At 37.2% G+C, this 16,100-nt stretch overlaps 1 protein-coding gene across 2 annotated transcripts in view; it reads right to left on the bottom strand.

The window, feature by feature from the left end:
• DNAJC10 (DnaJ heat shock protein family (Hsp40) member C10) overlaps positions 1-10,848 on the bottom strand; it is a 59,908-nt gene extending 49,060 nt beyond the window's left edge. The window contains exons 1-5 of one of the 2 annotated variants that reach the window (XM_043487717.1): positions 10,373-10,848; positions 9,770-9,825; positions 8,486-8,835; positions 6,666-6,828; positions 5,127-5,177 (exon numbers count right to left, since the gene is read on the bottom strand). In XM_043487717.1, coding sequence (XP_043343652.1) covers positions 5,127-5,177; positions 6,666-6,828; positions 8,486-8,689 — 418 coding nt within the window. In that variant the 5' untranslated portion in view covers positions 8,690-8,835; positions 9,770-9,825; positions 10,373-10,848. The remainder of the gene's footprint in view (positions 1-5,126; positions 5,178-6,665; positions 6,829-8,485; positions 8,836-9,769; positions 9,826-10,372) is intronic. The other variant, XM_043487718.1, reaches the window with a different exon arrangement.
• Between the last annotated feature and the right edge of the window lie 5,252 nt (positions 10,849-16,100).

Raw genomic sequence — 16,100 nt, 5'->3', positions numbered from 1 at the left:
TTAACAATTCAAAACATGAATACATATTTGCTAACAGACCCAAACACTACATAATATCTACTCAACAATTATATTACACGTTATAATCTAACCGATAAAGGACCTGATACAAACAAAATACACTCATTTAAACATTTTACGATTGTAAGGATGTGCTCTAACATTCAAGACAAAAAGTTTAAGACAATTTGCTTTTGGCTAAAGAGTTTCCATATAACTCCACACTAAAATCAGCAATTTTGAAAGAAAATTTTCAAAAGTCATAATAAATTATGCTAAGACATCAAAACATGCACACTATTCAAAATATATATAACTGATTCAGGTTAATTAGTAATGTGTGCAGTAATGTTCACCTACATTTCAAAGCCAAGACACATGGATCTGTGGGAAAAATTACAGGCAAAGTGTGTACATTAGGATTTTATTGGCTGTGCTTTGGCAAAGTTTAGAAAGTCTGATGAATAGACCACTCTATCCAGGTTGTCAAAATAATGGCCATGCTGCCTTGGACCACCAACTGGTAGGAACTGAGGTAAAATCTTACGCGTTCTCTGCCCCACTCTTCTGGGGCCTCTATCATGCGAGTGTTAATATGGATGATGATGTCCCAAAGGTTTCTTAAACTGTCCTCATTTCTATTCTGTTTTCGTTTTTCTGTTCCATTTCAGTGATTTCCACTGTCTTCCTCTGCATCATATAATCTACTTGTTGACTTCTTCTACCGTATTTTTTACTTAAGTTATTGCATTCCTCACCTCTGTTTAGTTGCTCTTTGTTTGCTCTTTATTCAAAAACTTCTAACTTCTCACTCTGTTCAATCTTCTCCTAAGTTCTCTGAACATCTTTAAAGTGATGAAAGGGAAAACCTACAGCTAAGAATACTTTACCCAGCAAGGCTGTCATTAAGATTTGAAGGACAGATTCAAAGTTTTACAGAGAAGCAAAAGAGTTCATCACCATGAAACCATATTTACAAGAAAAGTTATAGGACTTCTTTTCTTAAAATTTTATTATTTTTTTTAACTTTTCTTTTATTGGAGGATAATTGCTTTACAATATGGTGTTGGCCTCTGCCATATACTAACACGAGTCAGTCACAAGGGACTTATCTAAGTGAAAAAAGAAAAGGCCACAACTGCAAAAATGAAAATTATGGAAGGAAAAAAATCTCAGTTAAAGCCAAATATACAGTAAAGGTGGTAAATCTGTCATGTATAAAGCTAGTAGGAAGGTTAAAAGACAAAATAGAAAAATCATTTATACCCACAATAAGTAATTAAGAAACATACAAAAATATATAAAATATGATGTTAAAATCTGTGAATGTGGTGGTGGGGGAAGTAAAATGCAGGGTTGTTATGGTGAGTTTGAACCTATGAGATCAGCAACTTAAAATAATCATATACATAAACACACATATACAGACTGCTATGCAGTGTGAGGAGTATCCTCAGTAACTATACCGTTTCTGTGTATGGTGACATATAGTAATTAGACTTACTGTAGCGATCCTTTTGAAATGCACAGAAATGACAAATCTCTATGCTGTGTAACAGGAGCTAATACAGTGTCATAGGTCATTACACTTCAAAAACAACCTCCCAGAAAAAGAGATCAGATTTTTGAAGTTGGCAGAGGCAGAGGTGGGGAAAGGGTAATTGGATGAAGGTGGTCAAAAGGAACAATCTCTTAGTTACAAGACAAAAAACTACTAGGGATGTAATGTACAACATTATAATCAACAATGCTGTATATTATATATAAAAGTTGTTAAAAGAACATCCTGAGCATTCTCATTACAAGAAAATTTTTCTCTATTTAAATTTGCCTCTATATGAGAATGAAAAGAAAATTGTTTTCCACCTTGGTACTTTGTTTTCATAGAGTACTTCTAATTTGCCCAGTTCCCACTACTGTTGACAATATTTGTAAAACTCTACTATCAAAGCTCAATGAGATGTTTTTGTACAACTCAGTGACCCAGAAAAGAACAAGTATATTTCAAAATGTGACTTTCAATTTCTAAACCATACAGCTAATGTTTGTTAATATTTATACAATTATAGCTAGCAGCTTCTGTTAGCCCCAGAAAAATGTTTAAAAAAAAAGCTGAAGTGCTTTGAGTTCCTCTTTCATTTCTTGAGTTTGTCTTCAAAAGAATGCATGTATTGTGTGGGTACTACTCCAAATGACTAGTGTTAAGTGCAGGATGTTCTGGTTTTGCAGATACTATCTAGAACTTGTTTTTAGTAACGATATAATACTTTTCTGTGACTTAAAAAGATAATACAAATCATGTTTAATGGGAAGGATAAGAACTTCAAAGTGAAGTGTATTGATCACATTCTCTCTTCTGTATCACAGTTGAATTCTACTCCTGATAAAAGTGAACTATGTAATTTGAAGAATTGATGCTTTTGAACTGTGGTGTTGGAGAAGACTCTTGAGAGTCCCTTAGACTGCAAGGAGATCCAACCAGTTCATCCTAAAGGAGATCAGTCCTGGGTGTTCACTGGAAGGACTGATGCTGAAGCTGAAACTCCAATACTTTGGCCACCTGATGTGAAGAAATGACTCATTTAAAAAGACCCTGACGCTGGGAAAGATGGAAGGCGGGAGGAGAAGGGGACAACAGAGGATAAGATGGCTGGATGACATCACCGACTCAATGGACATGGGTTTGAATAAACTCTGGGAGTTGGTGATGGAGAGGGGGGCCTGGTATGCTGCAGTCCATGGTGTTGCAAAGAGTCGGATACGACTGAGCGACTGAACTGAACTGAACTGATGTAATTTGGATTAACTCTCCTACCACAACTGAAGAATTGGACAAAATACAAAAGACCTGCGTTGAAAGCATCAGAGTTACCAATGCGGTTGAAGAATTACGGGACCCCCAGGAACGGCAGGAGGTAGAAATCAGGGGGCCAATGTTTGCCATCTCTTGATAGGCAAGAAACTAAGCAGAGTTTTCAATAGATTCATGAGACAAGAGACACAAAATGAAGTTCAGGGCACACGTAGAGAGGGTTCTATATGTAAAGGTGAACTGAAAAGAGGCTGGTATTGTCCAAGTCCAAAGCTCAGCTTTCGAATCATTTCAATCCCTGGAAAAAACTGATCTAAGGTTGTTAGTGACTCTAGTCAAAAGAAAACATAATTTCTTTCTAGAGCAAAAGAACATAAAATACCTTAAAAATAACTTCATAATTACTTATTAGTTACACAAAAGACAAGTTAAGTAACCCAAAAAATAGAAACTACTGGTAACAGGAAGAGACCCACACCAAGTAGGCGGATGTGATATTTACATAAGCACAAACTGGTAAGGACTACCCATCCTCAGTCTCCTCCCTCGGCTTCTTCAACTGAAACTCTGGATCACCCTGCCTTAGTCCAGTCACACACAGGGTCGTTATCAGAGTTCAAACAGAATACTGGCCACTTTGCACTGGACCTGTCGACGTCATTTAATTATTTCTGAATAACTGTCTCTAAGATTTTGTGACTGTAATCTATTTTTAACTACTATTTGCAGTTCCACACGAACTATTAGCATTTCTTAATTTAACCTTTTCTCTGAAATGACTGATCTGAAAAAGTCTGAACCCATGTGCAATACAGCCATCAGGAAAGTCTTTCATTCTGGGTAGGTTCATGGATTAATCAGCTTGCAGGTTTTGTTCAGTTTCTCTATCTCTAATTCCAAAGTGTTCTGTCCCATAGGACCACAAAATACTTACTGATAAACTAGCAGATGAGACAATAACGACATAAAAAGCAATAGGTTCATATAACTACCTGCCAGTAAGTCATGATTCTGCCAGCCTGTGACATGAGTTATCAATTCTGTCTACCAATAATACAAACAAATAAAATTTTCTTCCATTTCTTTTATAAAGATATTAACTAATGTTCCTTAGAACTTATTCAGGTATTCACTACAGGACTTTAAACAAAATAATGTACTGAACAGCTACCCTGTAGACCTGAACTCACTATGTTGTAGAAAATACAAATAGGATGCAACTTTTGCTTACAAGGAACTGTAAAAAACTCACTGGTTGTAACACATTGTTTATTAAAATGAGAAACTATATACATTTTGCACCTAGTAAGTTATTTTAGTTAATTAAATGAAACTGTAACAAAGCAAAATAAAATTGAAATATGATTTAAGGTAAAATATAGTTTTAAAGTAGAGTATTTTATTAAAAGTGTGCTAGTTTGAAAGTATAAGAATAATGAACGTTTTCTAAAGTACACTGCCAAGTACATGAGTATATTTTTATATCCATTTTCACACAAATCAGAGATCAAAGTAAATCTACTTGCAATACTTATTTAAAACTCTGAAACACAAAACTAGAAGTATTTCTGCAAGTTTGCACGAAGCTCACACGGCATACAAACTTATCCTGAACTGATATGGGGGGCTGTGTATAATGTCCACTTCATTTAGTATACATGCTGAGGCATTTCACTGCATAAATATTTTTTAAAAATAGTATACTAAAAAAAAAAAATAGTATACTGCCCCACATTCTGTTAAGAACTTTGTTTTTAATCAGTGTTGATATTTTTATTTTGTTCCCACCCAGGTTTTATTCTCTACGCATATATATGTACACCTCTTGTATGATCTGTATTATACTGCATATACATTTTTGTATTAGGCTTTTTTTCATATAACATACTTTTAAATATACACATTTTTTAATAATGTGAAAAAATATAGAGAAATAGAATAAATATTGGCTCATTATCTCAAATGTGTCAATTATACACAAACACACAAGTATAGAATGTTGAGGATGTTGCTAGCACTTCTATGGTTTCCTCAACTGCCAAATAAGAGGAATAATAGTACTAATACAGGAATGTTAGAAAAGTTCATTAACATAATAGAAGGAAAGTTGATGATATGCTAAAATCTACAATAAAAGAAACTGTTAAAATCTCAGATGGTGATTATAAAACATTATTTAAAATACAATATATACCATTTACCTTGCTAAAATTAGAAAAATTTCTGAATTCTAAATAATTTGTCTTTGAGGGAATTTTAGTTAAAGAGACTGGTCTTAAACTAGTTTTGGAAAATCATAAATGCACAAACTTACCAAATTCTCTTCTATCCAATGTTATGATTTCAGGATCATCATCATAAATACCTAATTTTAGAAGTAAATAAAATTATAAAATTAATACTTCATCATAAAAATAAACACATTAAAAATGTCATTTTCTTTCAATCATCAAAAATCAGATTATTCTAAATCTCAAGTTGAAGAATATGCAACACTAAGAATCTATTCTATTTTTCTAGGGGTAAAGCAAAGAATAAATAGTAACAGTGGTGATACATTTAAAGAGTGATCAAAAGACATTTCCTGATATGTACTGCCACAGGTGTGTGTGTTGGGGGTGTGGCTCCTAATAGTCACACAATTTCATCTCCACAGAAAATTTTTATTGCTTTTTTGAAAAAGCTTTTATTTGAAAGTAATTATAGACTTTTATTAAGTTGTAAAAATAGCTCAGACTTCCATTTACCCAGCTTCCCCTAATGGTGACATACTATGTAATTTTAGTACAATATCCAAACCAGGAAATTGGCCATAGTACATTACTTTCAGACCTCATTCACTTTCAGATTGCATGTTTTTCTTTTTAATGTGCTATCATTTAAAAATGTTCTAAATGTCTTATATAATTAGAATATTTGCAGAGGCAGGGGCAAACTTAAATATAAAATTTATTTCTTATAATAACACCAATGTAGGAAAGCTCCTCATTATAAATATTAAGTGATAAGATATATACAGACGTTAGTATTTGATTTTGTGAGACATATGATTTCTGTCACAACTATGCAACTCTGCCCTGAAGTGTGAAAAATAATATGTACATAGATGAGCAAAACTGTATTCCAATAAAACTTTGCAAAACCAGGTGGCAGGCCAGACTTAGCCTGTGAAATATTGACTACTGACACTTGTTATAGACTATCAAACGATAGTGAATATACCTGAAAATACTATATTGAAAAGTCAGTCTCGAGAAATAAATACTCCAGATGTAAAACTGAAAATATTTTATTGATTCTAAGATAAAAGCGTACTTCGCTTCTCAGCCTGCATTTGAGGCCAGTAAGTGACCACTGCTATCAGAACGCTCCCTCTTCGCTTGACACCTGTGTTTACTCTCCCCTCCCTCGATCTCTTTCACTTGTTGACTCTCTCTGCGCCTGCCTTCTCATTCCTGTCACACCTTAAGCCATTATTCATTACTAATTAAGAAGGATGGTTTTTTCTACTGAAGTGACCACTATTAAAGGAAACTTCAATCTTTCCTGGAAAATATGATACTCTAAAAGTACTAGAAGGCTTCAATATTTAACTTCTAATACAAATATTTTAAAAAATTAAATACAATTGTTATAAGTATTTAACAAGATTATGACCAAAACACCTCCATATTTATTCAGGTATCTACATACTACTTGACTTTCCTCTTGAATTCCACTTCCATGTTGCATTAAAAAGAGGGTCTAGGGGATGCACATTAATTACATAAATAGGCTAACTGGTGAAACAAAATTAATTTTCTAAATTTACTTAAATAAACCATAACTTCATAAGGAATATCTATCATCTTACCAAAATCATAACGGTAGTAATTCCAGCTTTCATACTGGCCTCCTTGATTATCTGCAAGTCCCTTTTCTCCATATTTGTCGTATTTTTTCCGCAGATCTTCATCTTTGAGTACTTCATATGCTCTATTTACTTTCAAAAAATCACTATGTGCATCTGGGTTATTCTATTAAAAATATTAGATATAATATTTGTTTCAGATACACAATTAACTGACTTAATTCTGAGAATTCTTTGAGAGTAGATACCAAGATAAGGAGGAGTAGTACAATATGAAATGGGCATCACACATTGAAATAAAAAAGTAAAAAAGTATTTTTAAAAAACTACAATCTTAAAAAAGAAGAAAAGTAACAAAGAAATGAGAATTAATGCCTCAAGAGGTTGACAGAGGTGGTCATAAAATATGACCTCTAATAGATGCAACAGAAAAACCGGACTAATGAATCCTTGGAAACAACATGGTAAATATCATGTGTGGCCTCTAAAACAATCACAAAGAAAATTTTAGGTTACCTATTTGAGGCAAAATAAAAAAAAAGTACATAACCCAATCGATTATAATGACATAAGAACTAATACCAGAGTAATAACTTAAAACTGGACTGATATGTTTCATTTGTCAGTATTTCATAGAACTGCTTTTTGAAGAATGCTTTCATTTAAATCAGCAAGCCCCAACCATTTTGACCAGGGACCCTCTCAAAGAAGACAATTTTTCCACAGATGGGGTGTGGTTTTGGAATGACTTATGCACACTACATTTATTGTATATTTATTTCTATTATTATTACATCAGCTCCACTTTAAATTTTCAGGCATTAGCATCTAGGGGTTGGGGACTGCTGAATTAAGTACTTAGGTGGGTCTACCATCTTTTATACAGAAACTTAAAAGAAATGACATTTGAAAATTTAAAGAAAAACTTGTAAAAATGAAAATCCTAAACACAACAAAATGTTGATCTCAGGAAAAGATTACCAATTAACAAGAGTTTTAGAGAAATACGAATTCTATTGCTCGGCTTTATGTGATGGAAATAAAATAATCCTACTTAAAATTCTATCTAGGGACTTCCCTGGTGGCCTAGCGCTTAGGATTCCTTTCATTGCGGTGGCCTGGGTTCAACCCCTGGTCAGGGAAGATCCTGCAAGCAGAGTGGTGTGGCCAAAAATAAAAATAAGTAAAAATAAGTTAAAAAATAGTTATTGAAGTTAATAAAAACTTTACCTAGAAAATTATAGTTAAATCTTTCTTATTGATGAATATCAAATCTCATTAAGAAAAAAAAATGAAATGAGATAAATAATAAAAATATCTTAAGAATTAAAACAGTTTTGAAAGATTACATTACGGAATACATAACCAAATATTTATGATTGGCATTAACTCGATTTGGCTGCCAAGTTTTAATTTGTAATACTTTCTGACTCTGGTTTTAGATTTGTACATAGGAGAAAAAAGTTGAAGCATGCTATTAATAGCTCTTGCTGCTGTTTTTAGCAAGACATACCCTCTGTATGTTCTAAGCAAATAATTTTTCTTACTGTTCTAAAATACTTGATTTTAACCTGCTTTACAGAGAAAGCTACTGCTCTGTGATTAACGTCTGTAACAGAACTGCTGAAAATTAGTTTTCAAATTGAGAGAACTGCATTTTGATATTGACATTCCTTTAACTCCTCTAAACTTAGACTATTTAACTTCCTCTGTTTTGAGCACAGATGTTGAACTTTTTGACTAGTAGTGGCTGTTCTTAAGAATTCTGAGCACTAATTTAAAATACATTAATCAGAAATGGTTAAAAAGAAATTTTTACCTACCGGGTTTTTATCAGGATGTAGCTTCAATGCCAATTTCTTGAAAGCTTGTCTTATTTCTCTATTGCTCGCAGTTTTGGATACTCCAAGTAAACTGTAAAAATCCTGATCTGTACCCACTAAAATGGCCATATACATTATTAGAAAAAAGAGCATGACCCTTTTCAAGTCTCTGACATAGTCATCTTTATTTAACCAGATTCCCATTGTTTTTCTTGTACAAGTTCTGATTTAAATAAACATTAAGATAAGGCCACTGGTTCCAGTTGATGTAATATGCAAATTTGAGAACTTCTGTCCACATTACTCCAAAAGTGAAACAGGCATCATAAATTGTCTCCCCAAATGTTAATCTAAAGAGAAAAAATCAGGTAAAATACATTAAAAACCAACAACAACAACAAAAAACCCAACCCATCAACAGCACTATTTACTAAATAACATGACCAGTAATATAACCTCCAGTAAATGGCAAATCAGGGTGAGTGCCTGAGGCCCTGTTCTTTGGGGGCCTGCTTCATTCCTTCCATTATCTAGGTAGCCAGATTCATGCGATCATTCGTGTCAAGACAGCAGATAAAGGTAAAAAAAAGAAAAGGGATCTAGTGTGGCTGCAGCTATTTAGAACGTTTTAGAAACAAACAAATGCAGCAATTCGCTCTCTCAGCATCAACACAAGGGAGGGGGGTGGTGAACAGGAGGTGAGGAGCTACTTCCTTCCTTCTTCTACCCAGCTTAAGACTGGCCCTTTTAATCTGCTTCCTTTTTGGTTATTTCTCCACCCATTTACGCCTATCCAGTTTTCATTTCAATCAAATTTCACTTGTAGGAAATACCCTTTGGGGGTACAAGAAAGAAGCACCAGATCCTTCCAAGGAGTCTGTATTTTTCATAAAACCGATGCAAGAAGAACGGCAGTGAATTTCTATCACTGTAACAACGTACAAAGTCGCCCGTTTTTTCTTCTGAATTTTCTCAGAAGGTGCTATTGTTCTATCTAAGCAGTTACTATTTTATATATAACTTGCAGAATAATAACTGCAAGTTAACTGTAATTTCATTACAAAGTTTACATTTGGCATAAATAAAAATAGAAAAACAGAAAAGCAGCAGTTATTCAGACACGCTAACCTGGGCAGGATAAAAATAAAATAAAATCACATGCAAATCTGTATATACTTTAGTTCCAAAGAACTCATAATGTTTCGAAAAACCCAACTTTTCGAGCGTTCTCAGTTCCTCCTTTCGTCCTTTAATCTTAAATGCCTATTTTAACTTTTTTCTCACCTGTGAACGGTTTTCGATTCATTTCTAATCCTTCCTTTTCACGTCACCAAAAAAACCTTTGTAAAATAGAGCGATGTAGATTAATAAACATCCAGACTAGAAAACATTTAGAATAAAACAGAGATCACATTAGCAAACACCGTTTGACAAGTGCTATTTGGTCCCTGCGCAGCGGGGGTTCTCAAAGTCAGCGTGGGCGTGCCGGACGGCTGCGCGCCGAGGTGCGGGGACAGGTAGAAGCTGCAGGTAAATGCAACACGAACTCCTTGCTGCCACCACTTCAGAATGGGTTGCGGCGATTGGGGAAAGATGTAGACATTGGGAGCCAAGGGGTGCTGGTGTGTGAGACCTCAGACCGAGTTAGTGTGCCAGGAATCTGGATAACTGAGGCTAAAGGGAGAAACTAAAAGCGCGGAACCACTGAAGAAAGGATGGTGTGGAGCAGGGGGAAAGACGACTGGGAGCGAGAATACTAAAATCCAGCCACAGGAGAGAAGAGCGCGGGGGAAGATTCCAGCGCACAGGCCATTTCCGCCCTCCCTTCCCGGTGAGCCCAGGCCGCCACCAGCTCCAGCAAAGCCCCGGCCCCGGGTCCAAGCCCACCTCGGTGTTGCGGGGTCGTCTCCTGCAGCTACTTCCCCATCCTCAATCCCCGGGGGCGGACCCCACAAGGCCAAATACAACCTATGCGTTCCGGAGAGAAGCACGTACTCTCTGACCGCTGCGCCGCCGCGCCCGGGATGGGGCTGGACCAGCCACACCGGCAGCTAGCAGCGCGGCCGGCTCCGGTCTGCGCCTCGCGCGGCGGTCTCCTAGGCGAGGCGGGGCGGGGCCTGGCGCGGGGCATTGTGGGAAAGGCGTGGAGGCCGCTGCCTGGGAGGATTCGCCTAAGGACCTGCGGGCCGAACAGGGTGGGGAGGGCGGTGTAGGTTTAGGTTGACGTGGCCCTCGGCGCGGAATCCGGCTCCGGCTCCGGCTTCAACCCGGAGCTGAAGAACACGCTGTAACCATGAAGCCCCCGCACCCGCACCACTGCGGCTGGCGCGCGCCGCGGGCCGGACGCCGGACGACGTAACCCGCCCCTTCCTGCTCCCGTTGCTGTGGTTACGGCGACTATTCCGAGGGCTGGTTTAGGCGTGCAATTTCTCGCTGACCCTGTTCTTAAAGGGAAAGGCAGACCCATTACAGTATTTTTCTGTTTGGTGGGTGAGTGGGGCAGCAAGGGGAAATTTTGAAGGAAAAGGGAAACTTACCTGAAGTGACATTGATAGAAGTGTCAGTCTAGAGTGAAGAGGCAGTAGGAAATTTGGAAGAAATAAAAATATTTATGAGTGTGTGTGTGTAGGCGACAAACGTGAGTGTTCTACTGTTTTGCCCGACTTCCTGGTCATTCAAGCTGGACACTGGGGAGTTGTGCATACTCCTCTCTCCCACATTTGTATCTAAATAATATGGTATAGAAACTGCATTTTGATCTGCAGCATTATAACTAGGCTTCCCGGAATGGTAAATCAGCCTGCCAGTGCAGGAGAGGTAACAGACACAGGTTCAATCCCTGGGTGGGGAAGATCCCATGGAGTAAAAAATGGCGACCCACTCCAGTATTCTTTGAGTGGTAAATCCCATGGACAGAAGAGCCTGGCGAGCTACAGTCCATGGGGTCACAAAGAATTGGACATGCCTGGGAACACTGAGCGCACACACAATATCACTAGAACAGTTGAGGTAGATGCATTTGCAACCATGAAAAGAAAAAACATCCTAATGAAAAGAATGCCTACGTATGACAGCAACCTTAATATAAGTGGTAATTGGTAACAATTTCACGTGTAGTAAATCAAATGTCAGCTTGTTAAAAAATGATGAGCATGTAGGACCCATAGCTAAACTAATACCTGACCGGAAAGAAGAGAACGTAGCCAGAGCAAAGGCAGAAATATTAGAAGTAGCCTCATGTAGCTAAGGAGTGCCATGAACTGGTCTAAGTACACATGTAATTCAGTCCTCCAAGTTCTCTTATATGATAGGGACTATTATTATATCCATTTCACAGTTGAGGAAAACGAGATAAATATATGATAGAGCTGGGGTTCATACCTGAGCAACTTGGCCCCAGAGACTGTAATGTTTATCATTATGCCACACTGTGAGCCACCAAAATCTTTAGAGTAAATTGAAAAGCAAAAAGGAAAACTGGAGAATCAAGAAGGGACCATATTACAGTGGGTTTTATGCCATGGTGAAGACTACCTTTCAAGTAATAAGAAAGCTACTTAAAGCTTTTAAGTAAGGGACTGAGATTGTATTTTAGATCACTCTGGTAGCTACTGGAGAGTGAATACAAAGGGGCCATGACTGGAGAAATGGAAAACAGAAAAGTAAATTTGGCAAGAAATGGTAATAGTTGGATGTGGGAGATAAAGAAAGGATCTAAGGTTAACTTCTGGTTTAGGTGGCTGAGTACCACTCACTGAATGAAGATCTATTTAGGGAAAAGATAAAGGTTTCTGATTTGGATATATCTATTTCACATTTCCTAGATCATGTCCAAATAAAGACACAGAGTATAATATTCATGTAAAGTCTCTAGACTAGAGAAGAAAACAGGAGATTATCCTGTGGTAGTTGGACCCATGAGCATGAATAAGAATACTCAGAAAAAGTAGGCAGAATAAGAAAAGTTGTGGACCAAGGATAAAATCTTGGGAAACTCTAACATTAAGAATGTCTTATAGTCAATGAAACATCAACAAAATGATAAGACAATCTATGGAATGAGAGAAAATGTTTGTAAATCATGTACCTGATAAAACATCTATATTCAAAATATATGAAAAACTCATACAACTGAATAGCAAAAAAACTCACAAAACAAATTTTAAAAATATGCAATTAAAATATGGGCAGAGGATCTGAATAGATATTTTTTCCTAAGTACAGATATCCAATAGGTACATGAAAAGATGCTCAGACTCACTAATTGTTATTGAGTCCAGGGTCATACTCACTGCTTCCTGCACAGCATTCCAATAAATAGAGAGACCAGCTTTTTAGCAACTTTATTCAGAAAACCATCAGACTGAGAAGATGGCAGATTGGTGTCCTAAAAAACCATCTTGCCTGAGTTAGAATTTAGGCTTCTTTTATACTAAAAGTGGAAGGAGTAAAGTCAAATTTTCCTGGTTCAGGTCAACCTCCAGAGGGTTGTGTTAATTTTGTCCTGCCTGTAGACATTCACAGGTGGGCCTGGTCAGGATGTTTCCTGTGAGCTATACAAAGGAATTGTAGCTTAATGCTCATTATTTGGGAGGCTGGGTTCCCAGAGATGGATATTATGAATAATTTAAGCTTATAGGCACCATCCCTTTAGTGATTAACTTGTAATAGAATACAAAGTTTCTTCCCTATTACATAATCATCAGTTCAGTTCACTTAAGTTCAGTTGCTCAGTCATGTCCCACTCTTTGCGACCCCATGAATCGCAGCACACCAGGCCTCCCTGTCCATCACCAACTCCCAGAGTCCACTTAAACTCATGCCCATCGAGTCGGCGATGCCATCCAGCCATCTCATCCTCTGTCATCCCCTTCTCCTCCTGCCCCCAATCCCTCCCAGCATCAGGGTCTTTTCCAATGAGTCAGCTCTTCGCGTGAGGTGGCCAAAGTATTGGAGTTTCAGCTTCTGCATCAGTCCTTCCAATGAACACCCAGGACTGATCTCCTTTAGGATGGACTGGTTGCATTTCCTTGCAGTCCAAGGGACTGTCAAGAGTCTTCTCCAACACCACAGTTCAAAAGCATCAATTTTTCGGCGCTCAGCTTTCCTCACAGTCCAACTCTCACATCCATACATGACCACTGGAAAAACCATAGCCTTGACTCATCAGGGAGATGCAAATCAAAACCACAATGAGATACCACTTCATACCTGTTAGAATGGCTATTGTTATAGAGACAAATGCTGGAGTGGACGTGGAGAAAAGGGAGCTTTTGTGCACTGTGAGAATCAGTGTGGATAGGTGTAGCCGCTGTGGAAATCAGTATGGAGGTGACTCAACAAGCTAAAATAGAACTATCACAATATCTAGCAAGTCTACCTCTGGGTATTTATCAGAAGAAGATGGAAACACTAATTATAAATAAAATATGCATCAATATGTTCACTGCAACATTATTTACCATAGCAAAGATATGGAGACAGCCTAAATGTTCACTGAAGGGTGAGTAGATAAGAAAAAAAAAAAATATATATATATATATATATGTAGTGGAATATTATTCAGCCATAAAAAGAATGAGATATTGCCATTTGAGACAAATGAATGATCTTTGAGGGTATTATGCTAAGAGTAATGAGCTTGTAGAGTGTTATTTTACTTATATGTGCATTCTAAAAAAAACCCAAAACAAAAGACCAAGCTCATAGATATAGAGAATAAATTTGTGGTTGCCTGAGGCTGAGGGGAGGAGGGGGGAATGGGGGAAAGGGGCAAAAGGTTACAAACCTCCAGTTATGAAATAAGTTCTAGGGATGTTAAGTACAGCAGGGTGACTATAGTGAATAACACTGTTTTGCATATTTGAAAGTTGCTAAAAGAGTAGATCTTAAAAGTTCTTATCACAAGGATCAAATTCTATAAAATTCTTATTACGGTGATGATTTCACAATATATACAATTATCAAATGTTATGTCTCACAGATGTGTGTGCTCAGTTGCTCCTGATGATTTGCAACCCCATGGACTATAGCCCGCCAGGCTCCTCTGTCCATGGGATTTTTCTGGCAAGAATACTGGAGTAGGTTGCTATTTCCTCCTCCAGGGGATATCCTTGACCCAGGGAACGAACCCACATCTCCTGTGTCTCCTGCATGAACAGATGGTTTTTTTTTTTAACCACTGTGCCATCTGGGAAGTCCCTATGTTATACACCTGAAACTAATATAATACTGCAAGTGAATTCTACCTTAATTAAAAAAACAGAAGAATGTAGTTCCTCAAAGAAAGGGATTTTTGTTTAATTAGTATTGTATCCACAGTTGTTCCTGGCCTATGGTAGGTACTAAATAAATATATTTTTGAATAAATAAATTAATTTGCAGAGTAATCTGAAAAAGAAGACCTCATCAAAGAGTCAAAAATGAGATAATTAGAGATATTAAAACTGAACTAAATATCAAGGAAGTTAGTGAGAAAAATTAAGGTGATATAGTAACTAAAACTTGTTAATTGAGTCCAGTAGTTTGGAGGTTATAGCCACCACAGAAAGCACAATTTTAGTGGGTGATAGGGTGGAAATCAGGTTGCAGTGGGCGGGAGATTGGATGGGAGCTGAAGAAATGGAAATTGTAAGTCTACAGGAATCTACTGGAAGTTTGAGTGAAGAGAGAAACAGGTAAACTTACTGCAGTTCAAGGAGGATGTGGATTCAAGAGAGGAAATGCTGTAGGTTGAAAAGACTTGAACATGTTTAAATCTGGTTAGGAGCCAAAAAAGAGAGGAAGGCTGAGACGTAGGAGAGTCAAGGGCCCAAATGAATGGATTGATCTTAAACAGTTCATTTATTCACTAGTATTGTTTATTGTCCTCTGGGCTAGGTCCTTGGGATAACATGATGAGCAAAGGTACAACTCTACCCCAGAGAGGTAGGATAATGGAGGACACATTAATCTTTTTTTTTTTCACATTAATCTTATATTCAAGGAAATCTGTAATTATGAAGGGAAGATACACAGCGCTGTGAGAATAAATAAGGGAAAACTGACCTTGGAGAGGCAAAAGTTTTGTAATGGTATTACCAAAATAAATAAGATAAAAAAGAAATTTAATGTATACGGGCAATGAATTAGAGAATGTTTTAGGCAGAGGGAAGACAAGAGCATGAACTTGTACCTCAAAAGTCCATGGGTTGTTTAAGGAACAAAAAGAAGAGAATGCAGTGAGCCTAATGAAGAGTCAACAGGTGACAGGATGATCATGCAAAGTCTTATGGTTCACTTTAAGGATTCTTATCGTTTTTCCTAAGAGCAAGAAAAAGTTAGATAAGTTTTAGACTGTAGAACACCATCATAATCATCATTGTTATTGTTATTATTTTATTTAAAAAAATTTTTGAACAAGCTTAGACTTCCAAAACAATTCAAAGTGAAAGTGAAAATGAAGTCGTGTCCGACTCTTTGCGACCCCATGGACTGCAGCCCACCAGGCTCCTCTGTCTATGGGATTTTCCAGGCAAGGATACTGGAGTGGGTTGCCATTTCCTTCTCCAGGAGATCTTCCCAACCCAGGGATTGTATCCCGGTCTCCTGCATTGTAAGCAGACACTTTACCGTC

The sequence above is a fragment of the Cervus canadensis genome, chromosome 15 (assembly GCF_019320065.1).
Source record: "Cervus canadensis isolate Bull #8, Minnesota chromosome 15, ASM1932006v1, whole genome shotgun sequence".
Lineage (NCBI taxonomy): Eukaryota > Metazoa > Chordata > Mammalia > Artiodactyla > Cervidae > Cervus > Cervus canadensis.
The sequence above is the reverse complement of the archived record's forward strand: the minus strand, read 5'-3'. Positions and strand labels throughout refer to the sequence as shown.